Source organism: Misgurnus anguillicaudatus, chromosome 21 (assembly GCF_027580225.2).
Source record: "Misgurnus anguillicaudatus chromosome 21, ASM2758022v2, whole genome shotgun sequence".
Lineage (NCBI taxonomy): Eukaryota > Metazoa > Chordata > Actinopteri > Cypriniformes > Cobitidae > Misgurnus > Misgurnus anguillicaudatus.
Window position 1 is genome coordinate 45,009,100 of NC_073357.2, and position 14,241 is coordinate 45,023,340.

At 37.5% G+C, this 14,241-nt stretch overlaps 1 protein-coding gene across 3 annotated transcripts in view; it reads left to right on the forward strand.

Annotated features, from left to right (window-relative positions):
* Positions 1–14,241, forward strand: part of kcnq1.1 (potassium voltage-gated channel, KQT-like subfamily, member 1.1) — a 42,372-nt gene that overhangs the window by 16,309 nt on the left and 11,822 nt on the right. For 2 of the 3 annotated variants that reach the window (XM_055208773.2, XM_073859214.1), the window contains exons 7-12: positions 107–217; positions 318–413; positions 568–678; positions 2,409–2,502; positions 2,927–2,980; positions 3,090–3,219. In XM_055208773.2, coding sequence (XP_055064748.2) covers positions 107–217; positions 318–413; positions 568–678; positions 2,409–2,502; positions 2,927–2,980; positions 3,090–3,219 — 596 coding nt within the window. The remainder of the gene's footprint in view (positions 1–106; positions 218–317; positions 414–567; positions 679–2,408; positions 2,503–2,926; positions 2,981–3,089; positions 3,220–14,241) is intronic. The other variant, XM_055208774.2, reaches the window with a different exon arrangement.

Below are 14,241 nucleotides of genomic sequence, written 5' to 3' on the forward strand. Positions count from 1 at the left end.
ATGTGACATATTGATATGATATATTATTGAAGGCATACAGCAATGAATTGGATTGTGTTGAGTAATGGGTGTAGAATGGCATTGTCCTTTCTGTACATATGCTCAGGTGACAGTAACCACTATTGGCTATGGAGACAAAGTCCCTCAGACCTGGATAGGGAAGACCATCGCATCATGTTTCTCTGTCTTCGCTATCTCCTTTTTCGCCCTGCCTGCTGTAAGTTACAGAGATGTATAATAGCCAGAACAATTGTTCTTTACACAGCAGGCCAATGACACCATGACAGTGCAACAATAATGACAGTATTTCCCCACAGGGAATCCTCGGCTCTGGTTTTGCTCTGAAGGTACAGCAGAAACAAAGACAAAAACACTTCAACAGACAAATTCCTGCAGCTGCATGTCTGATACAGGTCTGCATTATTATTGCCTATAGAGTTTCAATTGCTTATTATTTGTTAAATTGTACCTCAGAGGCACATATTGTACCTAGGTGGTAAATATTAGGACCTTTTTTAGAAGAAACATGGGACAATTTTTACCTGTTTTTTTTTTCTCATGCTCAAGGCATTCTGGAGGTGCTTTGCTCTTGAGAATGATGATTCTCCCACCTTCAAGTTATTTCTGAGGAAAAAACTTGTAGTACCCAGCACTACAGTGTCCAGCCCTAGATTAAGGGTAAGCAAACTGCCTACATGAAGATGCTTGTACAGGTGGGCCAGACGAGTATTTGTACTTCACTCTTAAAAATAAAGGTGCTTTACAATGCCATAGAAGAACATTTTCTGTCTAAAAGCACCTTAACAATCTAAAGAACTTTTTCTGAACCAATAAAGATTCTTCTATGGCATTATTGCTGTGAAGAACCTTTTAAGCACCTTTATTTTTAGTTACTCTGATACAGATAGGCTACATTTGCAATGTCAAAGTAGTTAGGAATTGATATGTTTTACTTTGGCTAGTGATTTTCCAAAGTCACCACACGATCCAGCCCAAAACCCCACCATCCTTCCTACAAAAAGTGATAAATAAAACTGCCTGGAAACTGTAAAAGCATAACGAAGATGCAATGCATAGCTATCGCTTTGGATTAAAGTGTCTGCCAAATGCATAAATGTTAATGTACAGTAAATTCCTTGGGCAAGGTGTTTATGTGACTTTATTGAAGCTAATAAAGTGATTCAGTGCCAGCTTAGTATTAACAATATAAAACCAGCTGGTCTATTAGGTTGCATTTATTCTGCAAGCTCTAATGCACACATCCACTATTTTGACGCATATCTGATTTTTCGTCTGTTTACATTTCCTTAAGACATAGCTGACAGTGTTTATGCAGAAACAAGATGTTCATTTTAATCTCATTTTCAAAAGCATTTGAGCATTCATGCGAGCAGAGTTGTGAGTGCTCAGACAGCATTCTCTCTCTCTCTCTCTCTCTCTCTCTCTCTCTCTCCCTCCTCTCTCATGGTCTATTGCTCTTGTAATAACTTTTTAATATCAAGTACATCTCGCTCAATATTCTCACATTCTCTCGTCTCTCGTGTCAATAACACAGTCCTGCCCAGACAATAAAGCAGATTGTATTGTCACCACAATAGATATAGTTATGCCACACAGCCCTGACTCTATCATCATTTCAGTTTTTTTTTGTGGGGGGTCAGTGGGGAGGTGGGGAAGCTGATGCTGACATAAAGGGGCCATGGCATGAAAATCTGACTTTTTCCATGTTTAAGTGCTATAATTGGGTTCCTAGTGCTTCTATCAACCTAGAAAATGTGAAAAAGATTAACCCAGTAACTTAGTTTTGGTAAACCATTTTCTACATGCACGTGAAAAAATAGGTCATTGAAATTTGGCTCTCCTTCTGATGTCATAGCTTATTATAATAATACCACCACTTAATCTGCACTATATAACCACAGCACAGCCATTTGGTGCAGAGGGAAAGAGAGAGAGAAAATAATTCACAGCACAATTGAGTTTCAATTGCATCAAACCACCATCATTGCGATCAGTGTTTGAATTTCATCCCCTCATTTGCATTTTAAAGAACACACCCAAAATGGTACATTTTTGCACACACCTACAAAGTGGCAATTTTAAAATGTTATAATAAATTAACTATATGGTTTTTTGAGCTAAAACATATGTGCTCTGGGGACACCAAAGATTTATTTGACATCTTAAAAAAATTATTGTGACATGTCCCCTTTAAATCTTTTTTTTTTTTGCTTTACAAGTCATTACAACCTAATATATAACTTATCGAATTAAGTTGAGCAATTTCAATTTCTTTTAATAAGCAACTTAGCAGCTCACCACAAGCCAATATTTAAAATAGTAAGTTTGAACATCCAGTTTAAGTAAACTTCACAAAAACTTCTCAACTTTGATTTCTTTTCGGGCAGGTGAAAATGAAGAAAAAGATGAAGAGCAATGAGAGGGATAATGGGCGCAGTTCTCCCACAATACCCACCATAACCTATGATTCATTTGATGACGGTAGAGACACAATTATTGAATTTCACACATTTTCTAAATGTTGATCTGATTCTTTTACCTTTCATGCTTTTGAAGTTTCTCTTAGTCATTAAATAGCGCCTATCCTCTGATATGCTTCATTTCACCTCTCTGATCTCACAGAAGGGTCAAACAAATTCGGCAGATTTGGTGAGCTTCAGTTAGTGTCTATTACTAACTGCGTCTTGCCTGTACTCACTTCATACTTTGCTGTGTGCTCTTTTCTATGTCTGCATGGTTTAGTTTTGGTGGCCGTTTATTTCACAGGCAAATATATAGCAGTGAATCATTATTTATATGCACACATGTCCATCACAGCACACTTACTAAAAATGAAACCACATCTATCAGTCTATTTATAATGTGCAGTTTGTCAGCCCTGAGCTCAGTCTCTCTCTGCTCACAGAACGGGAACAATCCTGGAACTCTCTGTCCTCTTTTCAGTTCTCTGCACATTCAGGTCGGTTAAAGGACATTATGGCCTTGTTAAAATTGGACGAATGCACGTTTTTTACAGGAATATCTCAGGGCACTTTCAGTCTGAATCACGTGTATCTCTATGTCTTCAGTGAATAGGTCCACTGGGTTTTTGGAGGTGCAGTCTCGACCTCCCCTCCAGAGGTGCAGCAGTATTGCAGATGAAATGGAGACTGATGCAGAGAGAGACATTTCACTTCTTCCAGTCACTCATGTGTCTCAGTGAGTAAGAACTTGACATTTTTACTGCAATTTAAACTGAGACTTTCTGACTGCTGTAGACAGCAGGGAATAAATTATACAAGTTTCGGAAAGTTCAACCCTGGTCACATCAGTGTCTAAAAATGTGCTTCCCCAAATGATCTCAAAATTAACTTTCCAACCTGCTGGAGTTTTTTAGGGGAATTTTTTACATTTTTGTACTCTGTACAAAAATCAAAATTCAGTCTCAAATTCAATTTGAACATATAAGAAATACTGATATAAAAATATATACATTTTTTTCCAGAAAAAAAGTAACAAACATTCTTTAGGGACACTTTGCATCCACATTTTTTTAATTTTGAAGGTTTGCTATTAACTTTAATAGCATTTTGTCCTTGAGCGCAGGTTAATTTCTGACAATATAGACAACATATCATGTAATGTATCACGAAAAGTCTAGATGTTGGTCAAAAAGTGTTAGACTGATAGTGTTAGAGTTTACACTCCCCTTTACCCAGCAGTTCACACTCACATTATTGACTCTGGGAATGCAAATAGGATCTAATCAGCCTGCTAATCTCTGTAGTCCTTGGATTCCCAGCTTAAATCTTTAAAACAGTTTTAACACATGCGGCATCCCTGTTGGAGCAAATCTCTGCTTTGCGAGCCCACCCACATCAAACTCAGCAAGTGCATGAAATGGTGTATGTTTCAGTGACCCAAAGCATTCCCATGAAGAGTGGTTATGTGGCAGGCTGTATAGGTTGTGTGAGAGGGGGTCATTATCAAAATCTCTGTGCCCCATTAGCTGTTCAGCATGTGGAACAGCGCATATAGCCTGTGCACAGCAAACCATTTACTTATACAGGCAATAGCCCAATCACTCTCTGAATAATCTAATGGGCCGTGGCTCTGCTGGGGGTATAAAGTCCATTACATTTATGATGCTTGTGGTACTATGATCCTGTTGTTTTATGTCATTATGTAACAAATGAGAGCCTTCCCCTGTGAAGACATGCTTGAGGTATGCTTTTGCAATATTTTTGGGAAAACCACAAGAGGGCAGTGGAGGTGTTTTTGAAGAACGAACACTAGCTATGCTCATGTCTTTCGAGTCAATGCAGTGCTCAATTGTGGTTTTTGGGAGAATCATTTCAATGTCTGTGAAAAACCAGCTAGGTTATTTTTTGTGATTTACTGTTAAAACCATGCAACATAAAATAAAGAGCATTTTAACCTTATTATAGACCATATACCATATTAATATCTTTAATATTGACTGAGTAAGGCCATGTCATTAAAATGAATGTGAAATCAGGGACTGAAATGCTCCTAATCTCATAATTAGATTTTGAGACTTTTGGCTGGATTTCACAGACAGGGTCAGATATTATTGCAGTAGCCTATATACAAGTAAAATGCATGAAAATTATCAGGGGCCTCATTTATAAAGCACATCAGTTCCCACGCAAATGTTGTGATTATAAAAACGAACTTGAGAATGGGCTTGCATTGCGGGATATGCAGGTGATCTGTGATATAAATCATAATATTATTTGGCTTTTGTGCGTACATAGACTTTTAGTAAGGATCCTACGCACATTTTTATAAATGAGGCCCCTGATCTGTGTTTTTTGTGCACACACAGAAAACAGAACGAATAGTCTAAAGCAGTGTTTCGCAAATGCTTTCAGCCCAAGGACCACTTTATCTTTCAATTTTTTTCTGAGGACCACCTAACAGAATCCCACTCTAACACGCCCCAAAAAAACAACCAAATATGAAGGATAAGCTAAATTTAAGTTTAATATGCAACTGTTTCAAGTCAAAAACTAATTTTTTAAACACAAATGCAATGCTATGTTCAGAAATTATTATACAGTTTGAATTTTATTTCATTTGAAAAAGTAAATGTGAAATGAGTTGCAGCTTAATATGAACAACATATTAAACATACAATTAAACATACTATAACATCCTAGGTCCCGCTTAATGTCATTCCAAAGAGCCATACACTATGGTAACAATAAAATGCTGAAAAAAATGTTCCCCTTAATGTCCAAAATCACAGGTATTTTACACATGAAACAAAAACTAGTACATTACAAAACTAATAGATCTGTGGATTTTAGCTGCTTTCCGTTGACGCTTGATCTTTTCTTTTCTTTGTTTGAGCCACCGATCCATTTTTACGTTATTAAAACAGAATGGCAAGAACTGTTATCACAGTTTCACAAGTGCATTAAAAATCGACTTAAATAAGTGACAATTGTATAAACACTTGCCTAGTTTAGGTCATCTTTTGGGGGACCACTGGGGGGGGGGGTTTGGCGGACCACACTTTAAGAATTACTGGTCTAAAGTGATATTTGGTCTGACATATATTAGTCTAGAATTATTGTGCTTTTTAAAGTTATTTTTTCTATTTTTTTCCTTTTTTCCTTTTCACTGTTACTCTGAATAGGTGACAATATTAATCTTAAAACTGATTTATAATTCTTAAAATGTTGCTTGTGCCCTGAGATTATTGGTTGCTAAAAATATTACTGTTCTCCAACAAAACAACTTTATAATTTTAAAAAAAATGTAATTAAAGGCCCGATGTATGATTCATTTTAAAATCCTTGTACTATGGGACATATTGCATCTCCTCTACAAAGGAGCCTTGTCATTACAAGCTTTCATTTGATCTTTGAAGTTTAATGAGCTTTCATTCGCCTCACAGTGAGATGCAAAGGTAACAGCTGGCTTTTCTCTGCCTCTCTGTCCTCTCTCTCTCCCTCCCTCCCTCTCTCTCTCTCTTTCTTCTCTTGCTCACTATGGGTGTGAGTGCAAGTTTATTTGTTTATGTCCAACATAGTAGGGTGGGGTCTCAAAAAGACCAGAGACAGAATTTCTCCGCTCCTCTCTGCTCCTCCATTCTCCTCCGCTTTTCCCTCCTCTACTCTCTGCTCCTCTGCTTTCTGCTCCCATCCTCTCCTTTCAGACATTTGTCCTGCTTTGCCCTTTGACCCAGGCTGTTAACTCAAGAGGTGGGAGAGACACAAAAACCTCCTCGTGCCTACAGCTGAAACAGTTCGCATGCATTGGGGGGTTGGGAAAATACATGCAACAGAAACATCTTTTTGACCATGCATTCCTAACACACACTGAAAGATATGGATGCGCACCTCATTTAAAGCCTAACTACAAATAATTCATAGCACAGTGATGTGCAAACATTTAAAGAAAAAAATAAAGAAGATTAAAATTTCAGCCTATTTAGTAGAAAGCAGGCTTTACATATCAAACACAAAGCACCTTTGTGACTTTCTGCTTTAAAGAAAATAGGCTCTTGTAGATGAAATCAATGCAAACGCAGGTGCACCTAAAAGTGCCATTTGTACTCGTATTTGCACGTATCTGCAGTAGCCGTCTTGTAATGGTGTGGTGTGAGGTTTACCAAAGGAGACCCGGGCTGAAAAGATTGATTTATTCTCCGTAAACAGAGAAGGACTTCTAGTGGCAGAGGCAAAGCCAGGCCGTCTACACCGGTCCAGAGACAAAGAGCCATTGTCTGCAGATCTACACACGCCAACAATAGTCTGATTGACAAGCAGGCCTAGTCGTAATGGGCTCCTGGGCAAAAGACCGCAACAGTGACTTTTGTTAAAAAAGTTCTTATCTTACAGAGCAATAATGCCCATGCTGGCAACTTCACAAAAATGTTAAATATGAATGTGCGATTTATACATATTTCCCCAAGAGCAAGCGTTTTCCCTAATATGTTTATTTTTTAGTTATTTATTAAGCTTTTCTGATTGAACAATTAAATAAAATTGATATCTAATATCTCACAAAGATATATACAGTATAGCTCTCACATTCGCCTGTTAGAATTGAGTACAATGAGTGTAATACGAGAGCGTGTGTGTGTGTATAGGAGTGTGCGGCGGTGTGTGAGGCGTGCTGAATAGGACAGAAACATTGGCTCACTAATGCCTCTTCAGCGCGGCTTGCCAGCACAAGTTTCTTTATCTTGCCCGTCACGGCCCCTTTTCTTCCCCCCTTAACAGTAATTGTGTTTCGTTACAGTGTGTTAGAGCTAACGAGGGACATGGAGCGAGAGTCAGCCAAGCAGTGAAAGGGAGAGAGAGAAAGAGAGAGAGAGACTGACAGAGAGAGAAAGTTGCTCAGCAAGAAGGAACACATCCCAGATGATTTTTTCATTTGCTGTCAGACCAAGAGCCCAGCAAGACTCGCTGTAGATCTTTGTAACACAACACGGCACACAACACGAACTTGACAAGTAATCTGACAAATTCCTATAAGGAGCGGTTCCCAGCAAGCTTTTAAATGCCGTGTCTTTTTTGTTCATTTTTATAATATATTTATAATAGGTTACATAAAATTCTGGGATGGACAAACCCAAGCATTGTTTTAAATTAACAGAGAAAATGTCCATATTTGACCTAAAAATCAATGCAGTTTGGTTTACAAAAAAAGTCCACAGAAATGTTGTGTTCGTTGGGTTAAATTATTTTAGAAAATGTTTATATTTGACTCAACACTGGGTTAAAAATAACACAGGTTAAATTAAACCCCAACTCATTTTTTGACCAAACATTGGGCTAAAAATACACTGTTAGACTTTTTATTGTATATATGCGGTAACTCAGTGTTGCCAGTGAGTTACTGTAACTGCCCCATTACACCATAACTGTACATGTTTTTTACAGTATGATGCCTTTACCGCAGTTTCATTTTACAGTATAATACCCTTACTGTAACCTTGTTTTAAAAATATATATTCCCTTGAAGGGGAATCGAACCCGGGTTGCCTGTATCGTAGGTCCGTAACACTGCCACAGAGTCACTTAATAAAAGTTACTCGCTACACTCCCCAAGTAGCCTCTTCTGTCACTCTCCCGACACTCCGATAAGCGAAATCTTGGCGTCACGAGTGTTTTGAAGTCTTGAGGTCAAAATCAAATCTGACGGTCAAGCATTTATCCATAATTCCTTTCTTGTTTCTATCTACAATTCTTAATAAATTATTTACACTGCTGAAAAACATTTCACATTTTGAAATTTGATTCATTGCTAAAAGCATAATGAATAAAATGTATTTCATTTCATAGATATATTTTATTTTTCCAGTTTATATGCTTTTTATTCAACTACAGTAGCACTACTGCTATTGTTTTACAGCAGTCTACCGCAAATTCAAAACATACAGTAAATCACTGTAAATTAATTGTTAATACCCATAATGCAATGCATATTACAGTTGTGAACTGGAAAAGAAAACGATGGTATTTTACTGGGCATTTTGTGGTAAGTAACTGTAGAAATTACAGTTAAGTCTAACAGTGTAACCTGTGTGCATTTTTAGAGTGCATGTTAATTTACTCTACACTGTAAAAAATACTTTGCTGCCTTAAAATTTTTTGGTAAATCAACTCAGATTTACAAGTCATGTCAACAGAGATGAGTTGTCACAACTTATAAAATATATTTAAGAAAAGTCAACTTAATTTTATAAGTTATAACAACTCACCTCATCTCTAGTCAAGATAAATAATAGTAAGTTGAAATGACTTGTAAATCCGAGTTGATTCAACAAAAAAATTTAAGGCAGCAAAGTATTTTTTACAGTGCAACTGGTTGGGTTTGTCCATATTTTACCCAAGCATGGGTTAAAAACAATTACTTTTTAATTCAAGGTCAATTTCACATAAATATTTCAGATAACATAATATTTAAACATAACGCATTTGTTCCCTCCACAATACATTTCTTGTCTCTGAATGTCAATATTTCCGTTTCACTTAGTGAAATTAATATCAACGGGCCATATCGGATTTCTTTTGGAGGACCCGTCTAAGTTAGTGACTTTGTTAGTTGGCAATATGATATGACAATAGGCTGGGAGGCCCCTGGTGATGCTTGAGGACCTTCGCTGAGATGAACACTGACGGTTTCTTTGCCGCTATAATGTTTAGGATCACATGAGGCCACAACTTTGGGACATAAGCCGTTTAGTCATGGTGTATAGCTGCAAAGGACCCAACGTCAGAGTAAATGTTGCGTCCCTCTGTGTCACTCTTCATAAGGACATTTAATACTCGGCGTACTAGTCTGGCTCTTTGATGATCGGGATGAAAGAGATCTTTGCTTGGCCAAAGCCAGAGGAACCCCTGCCGTGTGTGTGTGCGCGAGCGCGTCTTTGTGCGTGCATATGTGTGTGCGATAGCTTCTGGCCAGCAGCCCAGTGCCTTATCATCGTGCAATGTCTGGCCTCCGGTCAACAGTTATCAGTCATTACGGCTCTTATCTCAGCTGACCACTTATTAAAATATCATCGAGGCATTTCAGCTCAAGATGGAAGATGGTTGGCGATATTTGAGATAATGTATTTTGCTGTGCAGAGCCCCCCTAAAGGATTCTCAGACGGCGGCTAATCAGTTCGCTCTTCCCCCTCCTCTTTAGAAAGCTATTCTTAGACACACAGGGCCCCCATGAGCCTTTTAGTGCCATAGTGCCGCGATCCTGCAGCCTGTGGCGCAACACCGCCACACAAAGGTCTTGGGCTTTTGACTCGCTGAGACAAGTCAGAAGACTGCACATGTCCTCTGTGGGGGAGACTGGGGTAATTGACATGTGTTTGTGATTCATCACATGACGTAACGAAACATAAGAGAAGGTTTTAGTATATGGCCTGTTCTTTTTGTATGATTCAGTTCAATATTATGTCTTTTAAAGGCTTTGAACTTTACACCGCTAGTAGGACGCTGTGCTAGAACAATGCGTCTAGTCTGTTATATATAGCCTTAGGAAAATTTGGTTGCTCAGAGGTTGCTCCTTAATAGCTCATGAGACCTAATGTTGTTTTCAGTTAGGACTTTGTTTTAAATGTTTCCTCTATACTGAAAGAAGTCATTGAGATACTAGGGAGATCTCATTTGTGATTTTTCTGTATGGGCAGTACCACTGAGGCAAAGAGATACTGTTAAGTGATAAGATTAGAGTGATTGTTATGCTTCCGGTTTGTCTACTTTTGAATACCGTTAGATAAGCACAGGTCCATTGGGCAGTCGACAGCTCTTGTTATTCACCTAGACACAGTAAAAATAAATTATTACTATATATCCAATCAAACTGAGAGGTTTAATAACCGTTAAGCTGTTAACCGTTAAGTGGTTCTTTTTAGTTCAACCAACACAAGAGTTCTGTTCTGCCTTATCTCTAAGCGTCATTACCTTCTTAATTTCTGCCCTTTACCTCAGGCATCACATCAATTTAGCGCGAATCAATACAGAAGATGCTGCACATGTTTGTTTTCAGTCCTTTAAAGCATGTGCTGACCTCGGATCAGGTGTCTCATCACCTCTGCACTAATGGATGCTGCTAGTTGAAAGATGCATGGTTGACATCCTTGTCCAATATTGCGTGTAGAGGCCAAACTGACCTGTTGTTAAACACGCCCTGTTAGTTAATTAGAGGAGGGGAGTTAGAGACTCTGGCCTGATGTGTTGATGGTACTAATGACATGTCTATTTCCTGTCCCACGATGCACCTCTTTGATCTTTGTTTGGGGTAATTATGATGGCCATTGTCACAAGTACAACATCAGTTACTATTTACATAGACAAGCACGCAAAGTCATAAACATAGCAACTAATAAACAAATGAAATGTGCACTTTTTAATTGGCTCATTTTATATCAGACCTGAACATCTGTGAGGCTAAGTGAGATTAGGAGCATCAAAGTTTGGTTTCAATCATTGATTTAACATTGATTTCAATCTTTGTAATGGCCTCACTCAGTTGATATTAAATATATTAATGTTATATTTGAAGAGTTTTGGTTCCAAAACGCAATAAATCCATTTTGACTAATTTCGGTAAATATGTGTTTTCTATACTAAGAAAGTGACCAGATGAAAACCACTATTTTCTGTTACAAACTTTCACATAGCATCTTTAGGTTATAAAAAACATTAAAAATTCAAATCCATAATTTGATTTTCAAAGATTTATTATAAAAACGTATTATTTTTTCCAAAAAATGCAATAAATCCATGACAACTTTGTTTTAAAATGTAAATGTGCATTTATCTTTGCCATGTTATATTCATTTAGTTGACTAGTGATATACAGTGATTAAAAATAATAAACATTAATGGCATTAATCAAAACACTTACTTTGTCATATTAAGAACACTGTCATTGCTACTGTTATACTTGGGACGTCGTCGCAGAACTTTTTTCACAGCGATCAGCTGTAAATTGTTTTGGTCCTGCTTGATTTTGGTTGGCTTCGAGTAAAATAATGGAAAACTAGGATTCTGTGTGTATTCAACGCGCCGTCATTGTTGTTTACAATGCGTTGAATGGTGCGCTGTGATTTGTGGAGCGGATTTATTGCATTCTGCAGAAAAGGAGGAGTGGCGTTTATCGCGTTTTGGGAAAAAAGGGAGAAAAGATGACAGAATAACACGGCGGGTATTAGATTTTGCATAAAATTAAGAATTAACTTTTTAATACTGACCTGATACAATATTGATTTTGGTGATAACTCTTTTTTTATGACGTTTATCGCGTTTTGGAACCAAACTCTTTATTTTTACATAATGTTCTTAACAGTTTGATGATTTTATGTAAAAAAATAGTAAATTACAAAACATGATTTAGCTGAGTTTTCACAGACAGGGTCACACATTTTAGTGTTCATAGTTGCGCTTAATACACACACACAACCAGACTGTAATAAGTTTCTTACTGGAAGTGTTTATTTTGACATCATCGTTATGGGATTATTTTGACAAATTTTTAAAACCACAATGTCAGTACATGAAGAAACTAACTGCAGGTGCGGCTTTTCCGTCTGTCTAGACGAGTAACTGTTTGGGTCATTGCCGGCTCTCCAGTGGATATGTAATTCCTTTCACATCTGGCTGCTATTGTTTAGCAGACAAACCCAACAGAATCAGATTGGGAATGTAATAGAGGATTGCAGTCTGCTTTTGGCAGAAAAAAGTCCTCATATGATGATCCCTTTCTCTTTCTCTCTGTTTGTATGTGTCCCTCCATCGTTTTCTTTCTTTCTCTCTCTCTCACTCTCTCTGCCCCAGTGGGAGTCTCTCTCCCTTTGCGTAAGTCTCCACCAGTGTTCACCATTAGCCCGGCTTTGTGCCAGCACTAGAGGCAGATGGTGACCCTGCTGAGGTCATGAGACCAGCGTTGCTATGCTGGTAACCATGACTAGAGAGAGGAAGTGGCACTGCCTTAGGGACAGATGGGGTGGTTCCCATGTTCTATCTCTTGGATCCCCCTCGCTCTCTTGCTTTTTTCATTCTCCAATGGAATGACAAACACCCATAGAGGTATGAATCCTGAACTGGACTGATGGGAGATTTCAGCTTGGGGGAATCAATTTAGATTTTGTGGTTTATAAAAAGTAATAGTACTATCATACTAATTTCAAAAGAGATTCACCTTTACACGTTTAGTGATTTGATCCAAAATGACTTCAAGTGACTACAGTGCATTCAAGCTATACATTGCGTATATGTTTGCTCTCTGGGAATCACTTCCATAGCCCAATGCTCTACCAGCTGAGCTACAGGAACACGCTTGTTTTCCTATTCACCTGACCTAAACTGTAAGCTTTTCCATAGCCTAACCCTGTTTATTTATATACATATAGGCCTTTATAGACCTTATGCGAGTCGACGTCACAGTTACATCACACGCGCAATGTGGTGGCAGAAAGACAGTGGAAATGAATGAGACACGAGTGAAACGAACAATATAACTCACTAGAAAATGTCTTGTTGTGCTGTTGAGTGTCAGAATGCCAAAATAGATAATTTTTGTAGTATACCGTCGTCGCAGACACCATTTGAAGATAAACGTAGGTGTTTATGGTTGCAATAAGCCTTCAACTGGACAGACTGGAATGATGAAATCATCAGAAAATCTTTTAATAATTTGAATAAAAAATTATTAGAGAAGATATTCGGTGTTCTGTCGAGGTCTGTTCCCTCTATGTGTTTCTTATAGCGTTTTCATCACGTTACGTTTATAATTTATTTAAAAAAGATTAAAGATTTGAATGAGTTCATAATATCAATAATATTACCATTTATTTAAGTTTTCGTATTTTTTTCCTTTTCTATTACTTCTTTTTACCTTCTGTCTTAGCCTATGTCTTCTTCCTGTTTGTCCTAAATTATGATGTTTCCTAATAAATATATAAACATAACACACACACACACACACATGATGTAAAGTGTTAATAATATATAAACAGGCCTATACAAATTAATTTGTATGTAAACATAATAGTTTAAGAACAAACACGTAGGCTAAAAATATAAGGAAGAAATTGAAAACAGGAAATGATGAAGTATTTAATAAATGATATTATACAGAATACTTGATAGTATTGCTCTTATAAGTACTTTAGCGATTCATACTGTAAAAATAATTGTTTTACCAATAAAGAACAATACATATACATTACATACATGCACACATATCAGTAGCCAAGCCATTTAAACTTTTAATTTATTTAAAAAATAAACGTAACTTGGTGAAAACGTTATAAGAAACATTACACTTAAGAGAAATATAGGGGAAACAGACTTCTACAGAACTCCGGATCCATAAAAATCACAGTTTAATGCTAAAACACTTCACACCCCTATTGCGGAGCTGTCACTTTCTGCCACCAGTTGCCACAAAAAACATCATCTCTGTTTGCAAACACGCAAAAGATCTAGTTGATAGACAGTATCCAGAGAGGACAGAAAAGGACGGGGGGGGGAGAGGGGTACGGATCGGCAAATGACCACAAGCCGGGATTCTAAATCGGGTCGCAGAAAGTTCGTCTGCACCATGTTGAAGCCCTGCCCACCACACCAAAGGCTTCAAACTGTTTATATGTTTTAATAAACCATCTGTCATGTTGTTCATCTTTCCTCAACTTAAAAGGGACAATTCACCTTAAAATGAAAATTCTGTCATTATTTTCTCATCCTCATGTTGTTCTAA